The sequence below is a fragment of the Trachurus trachurus genome, assembly GCF_905171665.1.
Source record: "Trachurus trachurus genome assembly, chromosome: 18".
Taxonomy (NCBI): domain Eukaryota; kingdom Metazoa; phylum Chordata; class Actinopteri; order Carangiformes; family Carangidae; genus Trachurus; species Trachurus trachurus.
In genome coordinates this window covers 7470999-7491940 of record NC_139909.1, presented here as the reverse complement: position 1 = coordinate 7491940, position 20942 = coordinate 7470999, and the positions used below count along the sequence as shown (strand labels likewise).

General features: G+C 42.4%; 1 protein-coding gene across 1 annotated transcript; it reads left to right on the top strand.

Annotated features, from left to right (window-relative positions):
- Window positions 1-5616: 5616 nt before the first annotated feature.
- On the top strand, window positions 5617-19784 carry LOC311001696 (serine/threonine-protein kinase DCLK2-like; the record flags this gene model as incomplete). Its single annotated transcript, XM_083992811.1, has 15 exons — window positions 5617-6055; window positions 10589-10980; window positions 14333-14459; window positions 15313-15447; window positions 15565-15653; window positions 15796-15865; window positions 15990-16095; window positions 16283-16340; window positions 16782-16901; window positions 16990-17136; window positions 18237-18370; window positions 18465-18542; window positions 18667-18763; window positions 19489-19569; window positions 19659-19784. 15 exons carry the CDS (start codon window positions 5617-5619, stop codon window positions 19782-19784), a joined length of 2199 nt encoding a protein of 732 aa, XP_083848937.1.
- Between the last annotated feature and the right edge of the window lie 1158 nt (window positions 19785-20942).

The window sequence follows — 20942 nt, the reverse complement described above, 5'->3', positions numbered from 1 at the left end:
AATCTTGTACAGTAAGTAATTGGTTGACTGTTTTTCCTATATTGCAGATGTTACAGTATGTGATTGTAGTACCAAGTGCTTAGTTTAGATAACTTTTTTTTTAGATGACTTTTAAGTGTGGTATACTGTAGTACTGATGTAAATAGGTGTGGCATTGTTTCAATGTTTTCAGTTAAGTGAGTGGAAATATTTAGAAATCTTTTTCCCATATCTCTGGTCTCATGGTTGGTCCTTCTGCAAAGGAGAACAAAGACTTATGTTTAATTTTGTTTCATTCAGATACATCTCTGTGTTTAGACTTTTATTGCATTGATTGCAATGGCAATGGGAACACAAAAGTAATACCTTGTTTAAGCACCTTTCCTGGCTTGGATGTCCTACATTTCCAGTGTTAACAGCAGTTGCTGAACAGATTGTAGTCAATGTGCTCAATACTGCTGATGTAAATAATAGTTTCAAACATTCCTATGATGAGTCTAATAAGCCCAACATCCACACTCATGAGAAACTTTAATTTTCTACACTCTCAGTATAACCTTACTACTCTCTACCTGTCATCTTATATTCTAAACATAATGTTATAATGCTAACATACTCACAATGACAGTGCTAAAATAATGCTTTTTAGTTGGTATGTTTACTGAGTCAAAGTTTGCTAATTATAACTGAACACAAAGTACATCTGAAGCAAATATCATTACAATGCAAAAGTTTGATGAGAATAGAATAGACGTTAAACTAACTACGATACTGTCAGTATTTTACCACCCTTTATGTCAAAATATTACAGACTGTACTCGGCATTTTAATTTAACCTTTTACTAAAAGTAGAGGCTGTGACCCAAGTCAGAGTTCACATCTTTCAGACCATCTAAGCCTGTGAGAGAAAAACCAAAAAGAGTTGGTTGGGCCAAAGCCATGCTCCTGTCACCTATCAACTTGACAAGACATTCTTTATAAAAACCCGGGGGTTTTAAGGCCCTTGGTTGTCTCAGTTTTGGAATTAGCTACTGGCAAAGATGAAGTAATAATGGAAGAACTCACCGATTTGATTCTTCAATGTCCAGGAAAACAAGGCTACATTTGGAGGAAGCTTTAAAATAAGTTTGCTTGTTGCTCTTCAAATGTAGCCTCTGAAGGATTTGGCCTCTGAATTGGGACACAGCTTTACCAACCAGTCCAACTATTACAGTGTTTTATGCTATATATTCTGTATTTTCTTATATCAATAAAGTAAAAAAACAAAAAAAAACATGAACAGTGTGTGGTGTATTGTATCATTGTCTCAGCAGACCAGTCTGGTTGCAGATTTATATGTTGTTATGGTATAAAAGCATAATAAATGTATGTTTATTGGTCTCTAACACAATATAAAGCTCTTGAGTATGTAAAATTCCCATCACTTATATCTCTCCACACAGATAGTTTAGATTTTAACTCAGGTCCAGGTTTGGTGATCTGCAATTTCACTGGAGCCACTTTCTACCAAATAAATGGTCCTATTCAAACTGTGGACAACTTGATGAGATCCTTTTAAATTCAGCTTTTAGTTTAATAGACAGATTTTCTAAAAGTAAATAGGACATGTGCGCCCTCTGGTGGCCATATTGAATATCCTGATTTTTTTCCCTTTGTCCTGTTTCTCACTGCATCATGACATGGAAACAGTCTTTAAAAGTTTCTGGAAACAGTAAAACATACTGTTTTGAGATTCAGATTCAGATAAGGTAATATATCAAAGTAATTGGTCGAATGCTTTAAAATGAGTCCTGACCTGGATCATACATTTACCATAATGCAACCAAAAGTACATTTCATAAATACACAGAGTTTCTATTAAACATTTAATAGAAACATCCTTGCAGTTCATCCTTTCTATTTTTTTAATCCACAAAAAGTTGATGTTTCTCACTGACAAATGCTTTTCGGATTTTGTGGCGCTTCATTTACTTCATTAGGGAAACACAACCTAAAGTAATGGTTCAACTTGTTTTCAGATAAGCAGCGACTTTTTGACATCTTGTGTGAATGTTGGTGTGTTGTTGGTGCTGTTTCAGTCACCTCATCATGTCCTGGTCCTGGTCCTGGTCACACATCATCTGCACTGGTTCACATCCACCTTGTCATGTGTGGATGAACGGTTGACTGCGTTGGCTGACAGTGATGGGTGGGGCATCTGGCTGCTGCGAGTCCCAGCTGTCGCCCACCCACCCCAACACACTGAGGGCTAGGGTGGGGCCGCTTCGTCAAGACGCCCAAGAAAAAGAAGATACATACAGATAAATAGATAAAGATGAGCTGTAATGTTAGAGTGCACTTAAGATTTGATAGAAGCGTTTGGGTTGTTTTCAAAAAAGTGCCATCTAGATAGAAAGGATAAAAAGACCAAGCTATCCATAGGCTTAAATCATAAAAACATTATTACATCTCAAGAATAACAAAGATCCTGAAACATATTTTATCAAATGTATCCAGATTTTTCTGCAGTGTACATGTATGAATTATTATCTATTTATTACATAGAATAAATGTTAGAACAGCAATAAGTAGTAAGTCACATTATGCTTTACAGATCAGTTATAAGATGATGTTAATCCCACAAGTTGTTCTCATTAATTAATGACTTAGCGGCAATGTATAAAACATCACTAAACAGTATTAACCATTAATAAATCCATTAATTACAGTTACACAGTGGTATAAATATATCCAGTATAAAATGTGTGTCATTAGTGACAGAAACAGTGACATCCTTAGCCACGCCCTCAACAAACATTTGGCTTCATCAAATATTTAACTCACTAATGCAAGAGAATTATTTATCACTTCTACTATTACAGTAACTTATCATCATTTATTTATTAGTTTTGTCTCTTGGAAAGTCTTTTTTTTTTTAAGTTGTTGTATTTAAAAACAAAACAGGAAGTGATGCCATTGTAGTAGTAGTAGTTGTTGTTGTCGGCTACCCATCCTTTCGTTTTATGTTTTAAATAATCACACAAGACCAAAAAAAGTGATAAATGATCAAACTTTTTGATTTTTATAAAGGTGTACTTGTAAACTAAATTTAGCTTTTTGATTAAGAAAATAAAAGTCTAAAAGCTCTTACCTGTTCATGTTCTTCTCCTTGTTGATATTTGTCTCTTCTTCACCTCCTCCTCTTCAGATGTTTCTAGTTCCCTGTTCTCCTCCTGCTGGTGCTCTTCTAAATAATTTCTTATTTAAACTACATGAAAAACTCTTAATTTTGTAGAAATAAACATCATGCCACTCTTTCATATGTAGATAAAGTCATAAATATTATGGCTCTTCACTTTAAGATGAGCTCAAATTATTAATTTAAACAGTATAGTGTTATTATTAGTGTGGGGTTAATTGCTTATTCTATATGTATAACCCACATACTAATAAGTATAAAGAGTAGGAATAATATTGCACATGTCTTTGATACAGTGGCCCCTCGACCAATGGGGCTCCTGTGACCTGGAGGCCTCTTCATTCATTATAGTGTAAATAAAGGAGTGGTTTCTACATGGTGAACCACAACTGTTTTTAGTTAGTGTCTCTTAATTTTTTTATTTTTTTTATTTTAAGTTAATGAGTCAATTTAGTGAAGATGGTGTGTGTTTATGTGACTGTGATTTTGCTTCACTGCAACAATATACTATATAAAAAAGTGAGTGAATCTGAATTTCACACAGAGCCAGACAAAAGACAGAAGAGAGAGAGAGACGGTAGAGCGAGATAGACAAAGAGCTGGAGAGAGAGAGAGAGAGAGGGAGGGAGATGGAGGAGGAGGAGGAGGAGGGGGGAGGACGTTGTCATCACGTACAGGGGGGGAGGAGAGGAGGGGGGGAGTGCAGCCGGTCTCTCCTCCCTCTGCTGCAGCGGCCATGCTGCTGCTGTCCGCCGTCTGGCTCCCTGCATCCCGGTCCTGCGCCGCCGCCTCAGCCTCCCTCTATCCCGGGTTAGCGGAGCGGACTGGACTGGACCGGGTCTAGTCTAGCGCGGTCGTAGCGCTTCAGTCCGGATCAACGGGATCAGACCGGAACAGCGCACCGGGGGGGAAGAGGAGAAGAGGAGAAAGCCTCCATAGCAACAAACCGGTTTCACGGCATTATTGGTAGGTGCCTCCCTCCCAGTGTGCGTATGTGTGTGTGTGTGTGTGTGTGTGTGTGTGTGTGTGTGTTTGAATGGCGCTGTCAGCAGAGCTTAGCAGTGTTTGGGCGGATAGATGGATAAAGTCAATTCGTTTATCAGACACAGAGACAAACAGGTTTATAATCATTTCATCCACACCCTCATGTTTTGCTCTTGGCTTCAGATAAATTAAATTTGACTAGAAATCAATGAACCCCCTTTCCCCCCTCTCTCTGGCCTTGAAGGAAATTAAATTTCACTAAAACATGGTGACTGTATTACACCTACAGCCTCTCCTGCATGTTTTATTCTGCAGAAATTCATCCAATATATGCATTTTAAATGCTCCTAAAAAAAAAAAAAAAAAAAGCAGCAGAGGTATTAGTGATTTCCACATGAAAGCCCAGTCTCTGTGGAAAATGTGCTTAAAAAAAATCCAGCCTTGATTAAATGCAATCCTGTCTTCAGCATCTTTAAATGATTGAATGCAGCATAAATCCTGAGCCCTCTCTGCACCTACAGAGGTAGCTGGAGGCTGAACGTGGCGGCTGCAGCACCTCAGTCTCAGCATGGTGGGATGTCTGTGCTGTCAGTAAACCATGTGATTGTCTCTCTCTCTCTCTCTCTCTCTTTCTCTTTTTTTTTTGCCAGTGATGGAGACATTGAACCGGATTATAAGGACTACACCCCAGCTGAACTGCTGAGACTCAACGTGCCTGTAACCAGGAACACACAATAACACAACACACCGGGTTTAAAGCCAGAACACCAAGGTTACAGTTGGGTTGCTGAGACTGCAGGAAGGTTACTGTGAGGACACGGCCAAATCACAAAGTAGAGGGTTGACGTCTGTTGGTGAAACCGTGGAGTTCCTGGGACGGACTGGAAATAAGGTGCCGACCACTATTACATGGCGAACCACATCTCTGCAGCAAGAATCACACTGGGAAACTAATGACTTGAAACAAGGTTTGGCGGTACCCATACAAGTATTGGACCTTAAGCAAGACGTTGAACAGTTACTTGATAAATCATTGCATTGATAATATACCTGAATTATAGGATTGCTTTAGTAGAAAAGGAACTGTTTTATTTTAAAGCTGTATCACTTTAGTTGGGTTTGTAGTGTACCACTGGATTTACACAAGGGTTACTCTATCTAAAGGCTATCTGTGATCTTTAGGACTACCCTTCTTACTGCTATTTCAGTGGACCACAAGGAATCTGAATTTCGAAAAATATTAGACCATATTTCAAGGACTACAACCTCAAAGGGTTAAACGCTACTGGTTCTACATCTTTCTTTTGGAAAAAGCCACTTTACATCGAGTCAGGTTTACTTCAGGACTACAAACTAGCAAGAAGCAAGTTGCAACAAACCTGGTAACCAAGATAAAACGTCACGTTAATCGCAGTTGGAAGATGAATCTTTCGTAGCAGGGACTCTGTTGAACACCACTGGACCAGTTATTCACAATGTCTCTAAGTAAGACCCTCGAGCTGGAGCACTTTGACGAACGTGACAAGTCGGTTCGTCGGGGCCGCTCCACCCGGGCCAAGAGAGATGACTCCACAGGCGGCGGTGGCGGCGGGGGGTCCGGCCCCAGCTCTCGGGGCAGCAGCCTGGTCCCGAGCCCGGCCCACAGCGCCAACTGCAGCTACTACCGGACCCGGACCCTGCAGGCGCTCACCTCAGAGAAACGGGCCAAAAAGGTGAGGTTCTACCGCAACGGGGACCGGTACTTCAAGGGTCTGGTGTACGCCGTTTCCAGCGATCGGTTCCGGTCGTACGACGCGCTGTTGATGGAGCTGACGCGCTCGTTGGCGGACAACCTGCATCTGCCGCAAGGGGTGCGCTCAATCTACACCATAGACGGGAGCAAGAAGATCAGCAGTATGGACGAGCTGGTGGAAGGTAAGACTCACAACTTGTTCTCAGTTCATTCTGTTGAGTCAAAGTCTTCCTCAAATGTTAAAGGGACAACGAGGAGTTTTGGAAAAGCGAAGCGTTTTCACACTACATTTATGAGCCTCCGCGCGCGCCGTGAAATTATTTGACCGGCGCAAGACGGACTCATGTTTCTCTCATGTCCGACCATAAACGGCGATTCGGCTGCGTTATTCTCATGACTCGCCACGAAACCGAAAGTAAAGAAAGCTGGTCGGCTTGACCAGCATTTCCGCCACCACTAATAATAACAAAATAACGATAGAGACCAAACAATATATTTATCGAAAATGGGCCCATTAACAAGTATGGGTAGCGTAGATTCATCCACATTAATGTGAGACTTTTTTTATAACCAAATAGAAACTCCTCGTTGTTCCTTTAATTCTGTTGAGTCAAAGTCTTCCTCAAACGTTAACCTACAAGGACACACAACAAGTCATGGTGTAAAGAAACTGTTTCATTTTGTGGAAAACTTCTAGTTCTGTACCTGAATCAAGGTGTTTAAAGTCTTGAACTGGCCTAGCTGCTCTCTGATTCCATCTCACTTCTGTGGATTAAAAAAATGCATCAATTAGGGAACTTAGAGATGGTTTGGACAGAGCTGGACTAGATGTTTCTGCGTCATTTCCAGTCTTCATGCTAAGCTAGGCTAACTGCCTGTTCGTTCTAGCTGCATATTCAGGTTTTAAACAATAGAGAGATTAATCTAAAACAAAATACATGTACATTATTGTCCCTTGGTGTAACAGCTCCCCCCAATGACCGTTTCTGATCAGCTTACAACATGCACAGTAACTGTATTTAATGGGCATCTGTAAAGCTGATCAGTGGCATAAGGATTAAGGGACGGATTAAGTTTTTAATAGCTTGTTATTGACTTGATGAAGCCCAATCAAGTCCCCAGTCTCATAACCAGCTGATTGTCAGTGGTGGCCTAAAATCTGACTTTTATCTCGGTGGCACAGAACATCTAAAAACATAGCATGTGATGCCGGGGAGCTGTGCAAGACACTCTATTGTAGATGACAACTCAAAAATAGCTCATCATGAATAAAACACATTTTCTATTGTCTTTGCCGCCCAGACTGTTCCCCACCAACTGTCACTGATGTCTTTCTGCGACAATTGTCTCTCAAAGATATAAATGGACGTCTGATGTACTTTAAGTCAGTTATCAAACTGTCACTTCATCGATCAATCAGTCAACTCATCAGTCCTCCTTAAAGCTCCTCACTGTCTTCTTCCTCCACGTCCGTCTCTGCTGTTCAAACGCACTTGAATTATTTATTTCTCTGTACATCAACAGCAGAATAATTAGTGCAGAATCAATACAGAGACCAAACCGCTCCACCTTCCGTCAGATACATAGATCATTGAAGTCACAAATGAGAGGAAAATTTACTTTTCATGTTTCAAAACTTAGTAACATAAGAAAAATAGCTGCAGAATCAAACCGAATCGAATGGCTATCTGCACTTCCTCATTTAGCCTGAAACAGACCAGCGGCTGCGTCTAACATCACTTATCATCAGTATTGACGTGTGACTGGTTGTAATGTCCACTAATGAGGGCTGGAGGCAGGAAGCTGTTCAGCCAGAGATGCACTAAAAGACAGATGCATCACTCCTCAGCACCTCTTATAAGGTAAACGACAAACAGAGCGGTCGAAAGCTCTAAGTCGAGAGCGAGTGGAAAACTCGTCATTCGTGACTTTGCAAGTGGAGGGAATATGGAGGCCTGCAGGAGAGTTTCTGTTAGCTTTGACCAGCTAACGGTATCAAAGCGGTGCTTTAGTGTTTTAAGGGTAACACACGAGTTGGCAGCTAAGATGAGAACAGGGACTTGACATAACGTACCTGTCTTGAGTAGGTCGTCCAGTTGGGCCTCCGTTCAGAAAACCCATGGACTTGATGTTGTGTTCAAATCCGGTGAGTACAGGTAGGAAAAATGGCCGCAACTACTATCATACAGTATTATTGGACAACACTGAAGCTGTAAAGACCAGAAAATCTGAGATGAGGTGAAACTCTGACTCAGGTTTTGATGTGAACCGGTATTCACAGCTGAAACGGAAATAATGAGTATTATATAGTCAATTAGTTCATTCAGAAAACTATTTTGAAAATTGATTATTCGTTTTTGAGAAAATATATTAAAATATTCTCTAACTCTGAGGACTTCCACTGTAAACTGAAAATCTTTTGGCTTGAAAAAAACATCTGAAGACATCAGCTTCAGTTCTGCAGTTACAATGTGAATGTATTTACAATTTTGTAAAGTTTAATTATGTAAATAATTAATTGAATGTCAGTGTCAGTGACTGACATGTTTTGTCTATAAAAAAATCATGTTTTAAAATGTCTAACAGCCAAAAAAGCTCAAACATACTGAAGAGTTTGAAAGTTTTAACCCATAAAGTGTTGTCATTTATGCTCAATAAATGACCTAAATTTGTTTTTCGGATCAAAAGAGGAATGACTTAAGTGCTAAATTTAGTGGCGGGATGTTAGTAGCAGCTCAGGTTTACTCAGTGTGTGTCTGAAACAAGGTGTGGTGACAGCGGTGTCAGACAGAAGGTGTTCAGTGTTTCTGTATTTGAATAAAAACCCGGAGCCATGTCCAGCTGGTTTGAATCGCAAAGGTAAAACCGTCACGTGGACACAAGGTCAAACACACAATAGAGAGGGAGAGAGAGGGACATGCAGAGTGTGTGAGGGGGGAGATGGTGTGTTTTTGAGGGATACGGGGGTTGACTAGTTTGTGTTTGTGGAAAGGAAAAAACAGAAAGAGGTGTGTGTGTGTGTTAAAAGATGTCGAGCTCTTCTGCCGTGCGATATAGAAAGGTAGAGAGGTAGATTCAGACTGAGGGAGAGAGAGACAGTAGAAGAGCCATTTGCAACCATATAAGGTAAAACAGGAGAGAGGCTGTGGGCTACTGCACATGTGATGAGCTGCAATCTCATTCATTACAGCCACGAGAGCTGCAGCCGTCCGCCGATTAATCAGCTAATTGATTAACCCAACTGTTTCAATAATCTAATGAACCCTTTAGTTATTTTTTATCAAGCATTAAATAAAAAAGTCAAATATCTGCTGATTCTAGCTGTACGGATGAAAAAATTTGCTGCATTTCTGACCCATGTGATATTTGAGTGATATTTTCTCCTTTTTTTTGTTTAAATTTTGAATTGAAAAATTAAAAAAAACAACGGATAATGAAAAGATAATCCAAGATTTTCACCTGCAGTGATGAGAAAGAGAAGGGATAGAGAGATAGACAGGAGTGAGTCTGACATCTGCTGTCACCTTCACTCCATCACACACACACACAGCTTATATTACCATACTTCATTTGACTACAGTCCTTCTCTAATAACTTCTGACCCTGAACTCACCTCCCATAAAACAAATGAATCCCTGACATCATTGAACCAAGTTTGAAACTGATCGCTCATAAATTTTCAACACGTATCATTACGTTTAATTATTCCCACTAATTAGGTGTCAGTTTCACTTTCAGTAGTCCTTGTTTGAACAGAGGGACCCCTAAGCGACAGAAACTTACATAATTGTATAGTGAACGTTAAAAGGTCGGCTACATGCAAGACAATTTCATGGTTGATTGGCCCCGCCCCCAACAACCAGGGGGCGTTTCCTTGACTCCAGGCTTGTTGCAATATGGTTTTCCAGATAATTGTCAACATGATGATTTTACTGTTGTTTTACCAATTGAGTCAGAAACTATTTGATCTCATTTGGGATAACGAAGCTAGATGGAAAATACAACAAAGCAGACAAGGAAAAGGTTGTGGGCAGAATCTGTGGTGGTGTTACGTTCAAGAACACCACTTTCTTCCAGGATGTAAAATGTCTTCCGTTGGTCTCCAAGGAGCTTCTTCCACTTTTTCTTTTTTGAATCACGCGCCATTAAAGGTGTGTAATAATTGGCGAGGTTTGTTGGCAAAATCTGAATATAATAACCATGAATAAGTGTATAATAATGATCGCTATAAAATAAAATTAGTTTGGTTTTCGTAGCCTTATAATTATTATTTTAATACATATAGGGTCTTGCTTTTAGTGAGTGTGGCCATCTTGCGCCGCCATGTTTGTACGGCGGCCTGAATGGAAAATCCAGCCAGATGGAGAGCACGTTTCAAGTTTCGCAAGTTTCGCATTCATAAATACACCAATGAAGAGGAAAGAAGAAGGAGGAGGAAGCAGCAGACATAGGCTATTGTAAAATGGTTTTGATCTCATTGCTCCATGCTCCTAAAATACTCCCAGTCGTGGTAGACAAGTGTTTTTTGCCTTGGAGGCCACCGTTGACGGGAGGGGTGAGTGCGAGCGAGCAAGTGAGCGCTGCAATCTAGAATATGAACGCTGGATGTCACGGTTTTACGCCCATTTTACACACTAGACCTTTAACACTGAAGATTATAGTATGTTATCTGTGATTTATTTCTGATTAACTTGTTCGCTCCTCTCTCTGTCCAGGCGAGTGTTACGTCTGTGCCTCCAACGAGCCTTACCGGAAGGTCGACTACACCAAGATCTCCGTTCAGAGCTGGAAGCCCGGAGCCAGCGCCGGGCCCACCGCGCCGGGCGCCGTCCGGTCCACCACGGTGTCCACCGGGGTGTCGGCCAGCAGCACCGGCGCCACCGCCAAAGAACGTCCCGAAAGTCGAGAGAGCAGGGAGAGCAAAGACTTCATCAAGCCCAAGCTGGTGACGGTGATCCGCAGCGGCGTGAAGCCTCGCAAGGCGGTGAGGATCCTGCTGAACAAGAAGACGGCGCACTCCTTCGAACAAGTGCTGGCCGACATCACCGAGGCCATCAAGCTGGACTCTGGGGCTGTGAAGAGGCTCTACACGCTGGACGGCAAACAGGTGAGGAGACGTTGGTTTCAATCTCCAAACAAGAGATCTGACCAGTCTTGAAACGATACATCTGGTCCACACTTGATCCAGGTTTCACTTACCGAATCTGGCCACTTTATAGCACATCTGTTGGCCACTTTCTTGCCTGAAGAACCATAAAAACTTGAGTGAATGTTGATTATTGTGGCCCTCTGGCCTGTGGAAAGGGGTTTTGTAAGCAAACCAATTTGTAGAAGGCTCACAAGTTGCCCCTAAATGGAGGCATTTTGCCCCCAAAATTTGAGACGTATTTGAGAAGTAAATCCTAGGTGAGGGATCCCTCCTCTGTTGCTCACCATGAGGTTTCTCCAATTTTTCCCTGTTAAAAGGGTTTTCTATGGAGTTTTTCCTCAGTCGATGTGAGGATCTAAGGACAGAGGATGTTGTTGTGATGCCATGTAAAGCCCATTGAGACAAACTGTTAAACTGTAAAAACGGGCTATACAAATAAAATTGCCTTGCCTAAATTTTTCATCTACCTGCACATGTGCAACCAGTAAATTTGCCCTTTTTTTTTTTTAACACTGGTGAAACGTGGAAGGGGCGACTCAAAATATCTGTAATCCGTCATTACAGGTGTCGGGCCAATGTGTGTGAGGAGGATCATGGATGAAAAGGAAATGTAGATATTTGCTTTGCAGGTCGATTTATGTGCACCCCTGAATTTTCTGAATTTTAAGTTAGGGGCCGCTGTGATCCTACAAGCACTAGGTGGAAAGGCCTCAGTCAGATGTTTCTCCCAGATGTGGAAGAAACAGCTGATGCACACAGAACAGCTCCTGGTTGTCAGCAGCTGGACCCAGATGTAGATGATGTACTGTATATTGGGGCCAACGTCGGGCCAGAATGTAGGTTTAAGTGTTAAGTTCAGTTCCTCTTGAGAATAAAAGGTATTAGAAGTTGTTAAAAGGTCTTGAAAGTGTTTTCATTAAGCATCATTTAATATCCAGACTGATTTTGGTCCAACAAGCCTCGTTTTGACTTTGCGGTGTTGCGACGGTGAGTTCAGGCTCTTTGAAGTTTTAATACTTGGAGCTCGGGGCTAAATGTGGTTCCTGTTTAAAACCCTGGAACTGCAACAGTCAGCTGAAGAAAATGTTTTCCACCGTCGTCGTTGCCGTTGTCGTCGCCGTGTTGAACAGACCGAATGTGCTCTGATCCTCTCAGGAACTCTTTTGTGAGTTAAGGATTGTGGATTTAAACTTATCACATGTTCACTGGCGCGGCTATTTTTACCACACACACACTCTTTGAAGTCGCAGATAAGAGCGTCTGTGGCTGTGGCACAATGACAGCAGAGAGCCGACGACCAAGCAGAGGCGTCGGCGTGACGGACGCACGACTGGTGCAGCGACAACACACACACACAGACACACATTATCCTGAAACCACGAAACATTTGCTCTGGTGTTGCACCAGCAGTAGCCTCAAGAAAATAGAAACATATGCTGCCTTCAAAATAAAAGCATTATTACACTGACTGGCCACAGTAGCTAAAATATAAAGTTCAAGGATTTTTGAGGGTATTTTTCACTCTTTCTTTTAGACAAATCAAAGAAAATAATCAGTTTAATTAGCATAAATGAGAATAATCATTAGTTAAAGCAGAAGTAAGTGGTCCGGTCGTTTTCGCTAATGCTGCGTTCCAGGTAGGCTTTTGAAATCGTAAATTACAGCTTCAAGTCACAACTTACGACTTTGTAGCGTTTCAGGCAACCCACTCGTGTTTTTCCGACCTGTTTTACCTGTGAAAGTCACTATAACGGCCACTCGTAACTTCCGACCGGTGAACTCGTACCAGATCGAACTGGTACGACTTCACGGTCGGAAAAATACGAGTTTCCTTGAACGCACCATAACAGTCCTCGTCCCTACGTCGCCACATTCACGGCGTCCCTTGGCTGCACACACAGCCCTGCATGCCGTTCTCTCTCCTCATTGGATAAAAACTGTAGGATACGATAAATGTTTTCTCCTCGGCTCAGAGCAGAGCAGAGGGACTGAGAGACCCGTGTTTCAGACCAAACACTCTATGTAAGTGATTGCTGTCGGAAGATATAACTATTTAAGACTTATATTAACACAAATATATCACTTACTTCTGCATTAAATTCTATTGGGAATAATTACAACGATTAAGCTGCCTTTTCTGAAATTTGGATGTTGCATTTGATCAGTTGAGGATACGATGTTTGCACCTGACAACAGTGTTATATTAGAACAGTCAACTGTTTAATATCAATAAAGGTGTTAAAAGTGTCTTTTCAGAGTAAAATATCCAAACTACAGTAGTTTACTCTCAATGAAGGCTTTTATTTTGAAGGCAGTGAGTCATAATGAGGGCTTTTATTCTCTCGCCGCCGCAGACGGCTTCACTCTTCATTCAGACTCAGTCAGTCTGAATGAAACAAGGCCAGAGTGTGTGTGTGTGTGTGTGTGTTTGTGTGTGTGTGTGTGTGTGTGTGTGTGTGTTTGTGTGTGTGTGTGTGTGTGTGTGTGTGTGTGTGTTTGAGTGTGTGTGTGTGTGTGTCCTGTCCTTTCAGTTTGTGCAGCCACTTCAAGCAGTGGGACCGAGACCCCATCACACACACACACACACACACACATATACATGTGGTTACCGTAGCAACTAGTTATCCAGTAACTACTGTTGAGTTCCGGAGACTTTGGGGTGTGAGAGGTAAAGTCGAGGACAAAAGGGAGGAGGAGGAGGAGGAAGGAGGGATGGAGGGATGGAGGAGGGAGAGAGTTGCCAAGAGTTTTTATCAAACTGCGTTGCCACAGCAACCGGAATAAGAGGCGATAAACAAGTTGGTGGTTTGCAGATAATCCAGTGAGAACTTGTCACTGTTCGTCTCTCTCTCTCTCTCTTTAATCCGTCCTTCCACCTCTCCGCTCATCCATCTTTTCTTCACCTGTTCATCTGTCTCATTTTGTCGACTCCTCCATCTCTCTCTCTCTCTCTCTCTCTCTGCCTAAATCTGGGACGTTTTGATGTGCAATTTGTATTTAATCCTCAAGACAGTTCTTAGACAGCACAGTGTTTGTTTCTGTGTGTGTCTGTCTGTGTGTGTGTGTGTGTGTGTGTGTGTGTGTGTGTGTGTGTGTGTGTGTGTGTGTGTGTGTGTGTGTGTGTGTGTGTCGGAGCCCGTTGAAACGTTGGCAGCAGCAAACGTGATTTGAATATTCCCAGCTGTCGTCTGCTTAGTCGTGCGCACACATTCACACACAGTCACGGCTACACATCAATGCAGTGTGTCTAAAACTTTGATGAATCAATGTGTGTGTGTGTGTGTGTGTGTGTGTGTCTGTCTGTGTGTAGCTGACTTGTCTGCAGGATTTCTTCAGCGATGACGATGTGTTCATGGCGTGCGGGCCGGAGAAGTTTCGTTACGCTCAGGACGACTTCGTGCTCACACACTGCACCAAGACGACGGCCTTTGTGAACGGTGAGACACATGCACACACACACACACACACACACACTCACACACTGTATGACACTCTCACGCAGTGTTTTTCAACCTTGGGGTCGAGACCCCACGTGCGGTCACTTGGATTTCAAATAGGGGTCGCCTGTAATGTCGAGTAATTGATGAAAAAAATTACTGATAAAAATTTATTTTTAAATCATTATTCTTTTAAAATTTAAAAACACCACACAATCTTAAACAACTGTATTCTATACTTTCATTTTCTCGAATATAAATTGATTTAAAGGGACAACGAGGAGTTTTGGAAAAGCGAAGCGTTTTCACACTACATTTATGAGCCTCCGCACGCACGCACAGACTCATGTTTTCATTCATCAAGAATTAAAGTCAGAGGTTCGAAGACGATCACATACCGTCGTAGTTCCCACCATAAACGGCGATTCGGCGGCGCTGACCAGCATTTCCGCCACCACTAATAATAACAAAATAACGATAGAGACAAAACGATATATTTATCGAAAATGGGCCCATTAACAAGTGTGGGTAACGTAGATTCATTCACATTAATATGAGACTTTTTTTTTGTCGCGGAATTTTTCGTTCTGCCTGATGGAGAAACTCCTCGTTGTCCCTTTAAAAACACCACACACAATCTTAAACAACTATATTCTATACTTTCACTTTCTCGATTTCAAATTAAATGCAGCATACAAAAACATCTGAGCTGGTGCATCTTGATTGACAGCCACAATCACTTGACTGCATGTGATCACAGGGTCGCCAGAAATTTGTGATGTCAAACTGGGGTCACAAGCCAAAAAAGGCTTGGGAACCACTGCTCTAACGTCTTTTCTCTCTCTCTCTCCAGAGTGCAGGGCCAAAGTGACTCGCTCTACGGCCCCTCCCAAACCTGCAACAACCCCCAAGGCGCCCAGCAGCGTCGGGTTGCCCTCCTCCAAGACTCCGCCCAAAGGCCCGTCCAGAACCAAGTCCCCCGGACCAGGTCTGGACTGATAAGACTTAATCAATAATTATAGTGTGGATTGTTGCCAGGTTAAATCATATTTTTTTTGCCGCATTATGTTGACCAATCACACGGCTCCTTTCTCTTTCTCCGTAGCCAATGAGGCCTCAGGATCGCAGTCGGCCGGGAAGTCGGCCAGGTCCAGCCCCTCCCCCACCAGCCCGGGGTCTCGACGCAGCCTCAAGGTCAGATTGATTGATTGATTGATTGATTGATTGATCTGTCAAAGCTCAACATTTCGTTTTTTTTTTATATTGTATCAACACGATAAATCTCTTAACTTCACAAACATCTTTTCAAACAAGTCTTTTCTGTGTTTCTCTGCAGGTTTCTCCTCATCGCACCTCCTCCACCGATGTTAACGGAGAAGCTGAACAACCAGACGACACTGTTGAAGGTGTGTGTACAAGACACGTAATAGTTTGTGTATTTAAGGGTCTGAGGTCAGTTTTAAAGACATAAAGACTTTGTTAGGTTGAAAATGCAATGAAATCTAAAAAAATCTTTATTTCTTCTCACAGTGAACGGCAATCGATCAGTTTCCTCCTCCCTCATCAACGAGAAGTACAAAGTCGGTAAAGTGATCGGAGATGGAAACTTTGCGGTGGTGAAGGAGTGCGTGGAGAGGTAAGACGGGATGCAGACTTTTGACTTAATGATGTTAGAGAATATTTCAGTTGTAAATGTGTTATTTATAATAAATGTAGCACTTTACCTCATTGAATATGACTTGTTGCTAGAAGGTTTTTGCCTTTGGTTAACAATGGTTGATCATGGATTTGAGTTTGTGTTTTGTTGTGTTGTCGGTTGACAGGTCGACAGGACAGGAATACGCCCTGAAGATCATCGACAAAGCTCGCTGCTGTGGGAAGGTAAAACACCCATCCATCCTCTTGTGATCTCTGAGGTCTGATGATTACTGTCACAATGATAACGAACACCGGCTGAAATCAACCTTCAACCGGTCGGCAGATAAATCTGACGACGGCAGAAATACAGTAGTTCTGTCCAGTTGTTTTCAAATTATAGATGTTAAAATATCATTTTTTTCTGAGCTTTTTATTCTGTAGAAGTTTGTACTGTGGGTTTTGTGAAAATTAAAAGTGCAGCATGAGTAGTTCAGGGCAGCTGGGAGATTTGTGTGTTCTCAGAAACGCTGAGCTCTGCTTGGCTTGCTTACAAAGTCTGAGTTTGGGAACAGGTGAGGATGAGGCCACATGTTGAGGATGATCCGTCTGCGATGGTGTGTTTAAGGATCACCGTTTCATTATCATGATAAAACCATGTGTGTGTGTGTGTGTGTGTGTGAACAGGAGCACCTGATAGAGAACGAGGTGGCGGTGCTGCGGAGGGTTCGGCATCCGAGCATCATCCAGTTGATCGAGGTGGATGAAACGCCCTCTCAGCTGTTCCTGGTCATGGAGCTCGTCAAGGTTCGTTCTCTTCTTCTTCTCCGTTTGTGCTTCCGTCAGTCCCTAAGATACAGAAACATTTAGAAACCTGTGAACTCCTCTCCTTTAGGGCGGCGACCTGTTTGACGCCATCACCTCCTCCACTAAGTACAGCGAGCGAGACGCCAGCGCCATGGTGTTTAACCTGGCCGGAGCCATCAAGTACCTGCACCGGATGAACATCGTCCACCGAGACATCAAACCAGAGAACCTGCTGGTACACACACCAGTTTACCTCAATCTACACAAATGTAGATTCATTCTGAGTTTATTGCTTTCTCCAGTTGTTTGAAGAGAAGAGGAATCCCGCACGCTGCGTAACTCGCTCAATAATATTCATTGCAACGTTTCGGTAGATCAGAAGTCCACTAGAACTTTCCCCTTTTTTCGTTAAATTGTTAAATCATGATATTGTTAATGTGTCTAGTTGTTTAATCTTCCTGACACATTTGATATAGTATGTTCTCTTGTATTGTCTATGCTTCTTCAATTATGAATGTGATTGAAGGATGTGCGTAACAGAGCCACTCCCCATTTCAAAGAGCTTCTTCTCAGTATTTATTATTTCATTCTAGAAGTATGACATTGTCAACGTATCCATTCATATTTATCTCTCTGACACATTTGATATGTTAATTATGTATTTTCGATGGGATATGTGTTGTTTTGTAGCCTAACAAGCCAGACTATATCATTAAAATGTATAGTCTGGCAACGACCGGTAGACCTCGGCTCAATCCAGGGGGTGGGATGAAGGCTGTCTTTCAAACTGCCTCTGCACCAATAGGGTAGCGCTACGACTAATCAGAGCAAAGAGCAGGATGACGTTAGCCTGACAAGCCAATTAAAATGTATGTCGTCATGGCGTTAAGCCCGCCCAACGACTCTCTAAACAGATAGAGCGCTGTGATTGGTGAACACAAACGGTGTTCGAGACTCAAAAAGTTCCTATGGCTCGTTTCTAGACCCACCTACGGAGCAAATATATTTGCTGCCGCTGTAGTGCGTCTAGATTTCTAGGCTAGTTGTTTTGTACAATGATTTTGATTGGAAGCTGGTGCGTAACGTAGCCACTCCCTATATAAAGATGGTTTCTTGCCACTGTTCAGTGTTTGCCTGAAGAAGGTCTGTTGACCGAAACGTTGCAATAAATATCCTTGAGCAAGTTACACAGTGTGCGGGATTCCTCTTCTCTTCACGCATCAGTCGGGATCTACTGATCCCAGTCTGAAGCACCTGTAAGAAACAGATGCGGAGACGTCCTTTCACTTTCTCCAGGTGTTTACCATCAAGTTCATTTGATTTCCTTTTCTCCAGGTGTGCGAGTATCCTGACGGCACCAAGTCGCTGAAGTTGGGGGACTTTGGTTTGGCGACAGTGGTGGAGGGACCGCTGTACACTGTGTGCGGCACGCCAACCTACGTCGCCCCGGAGATCATCGCAGAGACCGGGTGAGATGAAGTAGAGTTCATGGTCACTAAATACCTTTACATAAAGTGTGTATGTTTCTGTTGACACTAATAGAAGCTGCTGTTGTTTGTGTAGTTATGGTCTAAAGGTGGATATCTGGGCAGCTGGAGTCATCACCTACATCCTGCTGTGTGGATTCCCTCCATTCAGAAGGTCAGTAGATACAACGTTTTCCTAGAGCCAACAAGCATGATTGTTGTAATTTTTGTTCATAAATACCTACCTTCCTCATTTTTATCCAGTTATTCAATCTTTGTGTTTGTCTGCTCTTCCTCAGTGAGAACAATGTCCAAGAGGAGTTGTTTGATCAGATCCTCAGAGGGAAGCTGGAGTTTCCATCTCCAGACTGGGACCCCATCAGCCTGCCTGCAAAGGTACCACACACTCTTATAATCAACAGTTGGTACTTTAAATTAGATTAAAAGAATAGTTCACCCAAAATTCAAATTGCACTCATTATCTACTCACCCTCATGTGGACTAAGGGCTGGGAGAAGTTTCAGAGTTATCCGTGGCTTCTCTGAGTTACAGGGGGTCTTGGCGTAGCAGTGCACGTCAATATAACGGTTGCAAATGGATACCAACTGTCTTCGTAACAAAAAGACACACCAAAAAACATCCAAATACCTCCATGCTGCTCATATGTAATGTCCGCGATTTGCGCCAGCGTCGGTAACCAGGTCACTGACCCAGGCGCAAATCTCGCGAGATTTGGACAAACCAGGAAGAGGAGCTTCCGTTACAAACAAGCTTGAAATATAGACTTATTTAATTTTTTTCGGGACAATTTCGCATTTCGGGGCTTCAATACAAGACGGACATTACATACGAGCAGCACGGAGGTATTTGGATGTTTTTTGGTGTGTCTTTGTTACGAAGACAGTTGGTATCCATTTGCAACCGTTATATGGACATGCACTGCTACGCCGAGACCCCCTGTAACTCAGAGAAGCCACGGATAACTCTGAAACTTCTCCCAGCCCTTAGTTGACATGAGGGCGAGTAGATAATGAGTGAAATTTCAATTTCGAGTGAACTATTCCTTTAATTTGTGGTTTGAATGTGGCAAGTTGTTAACTGTCATATGACCTGTTCCTCAGATGCTGATTAGTCAGATGCTGCAGGTGAACGTGGATGCTCGTTTTACTGCCGAGGAGGTCCTATTACATGCCTGGGTGACGGTAAGATTGCATAATAACTAAATACATAAAAGCTGGGCAGTTCAGATCACAACAGAAGGAGAACTGAGTGTTTTGTGTTTTTGGTTTAGGACGAAGCCCCGGTAGACTCCAACACTGTGAGCAGCACTGAAGACCAGACCAGTGGAGACACGCTGGAGCCAGAGCAGGAATCACCAGGTCTGGAAACCAAACAAGTCCCCTCACCTCTGGTCTAAAACACAAACCCCTCTCATCGACTGGAAACTGAACACCTCTGGTCTACTACTGACTCCCTGAAACCAATTCCCTGTTTTTTTTTTGTTAATGAAATCTAAATGAGTTCCCTCACTGCCACTGAACAAATCCCTGTTGGTTGCGGAAACCAAATCTTCAGTCCACCACCATCCGATCTAGGATAGCACATGTTTTCAATCACTGGAAACCAAATGAGTTTGTTCTTATCTGGTCTGATATTTATGTACAGAAAACCAAACAAGGTTCCACATCTCTGGTCTAGAACCAGTCCTGTTTCAACCACTGGAAACCAAACAAGTCCCCTTAGCTCTAGTCTAAAAAACATCCAGTTTATCCTCTGGATACCAAACAAAGTCCCTTCTCCTGAGTAGATCTAGTACCTTCAAGTGGAAACCAAACAAACTCCTTCCAAAAAACTTATTCTGTTCTGGAAACCAAACAAGTTCCCTCTTCTGGTCTAGAACTTGTCCAGTTTTTTTCCACTATCTTGATTTTCTGGAAACCAAATGTGTTCCTTTGGATCCAGTCTACAACTTGTTTGTTGCTTCCACTCAACCAACACATTTCAATCTCCCTGGTTATTTAAGATAAGTACCACTTTACCTGCTGGAAGCTGACCAGGTGACATGAACTCTGGTCTGGGATACATGCTGTTTCCTGGCAGTTTTCCAGTATTATTTCCAATTACATGCCTGGGAACTGTCCTCAGCAATCATCTAGAACAGCATTGAAGCCACCCATGACTTTCTAAAGTCCTGTCTCTGCTGCTGTACTGGAAAGTATTAACATCTTCTTTGATGAGCTCCATTAAACCTATATCAAATGTCCACATCAATCTGCAAGAGGAGACCAGTTCTGTTTTGGCTAGACACTGATGAAGTCACCTCACCGCTGCTTGAAGGATATATACCATATCAACACTGGAACACCATGAAGGTGCTATTGGACTGATTCACCACCTAGTGTCTCATGAGACTGGACCATTTTCTGAAAGTGGCCATTACCTCGGGAGCCTCAACCCACTTTCATTGGGATTTACACAACTGATTCATTATGACATATAACTCTCCCTCTGGTTTAGGGATTATTTTCTCTGTAGTCCCGGCCTCTTGGCGACCAGGATGTCTTCCATGAATTCT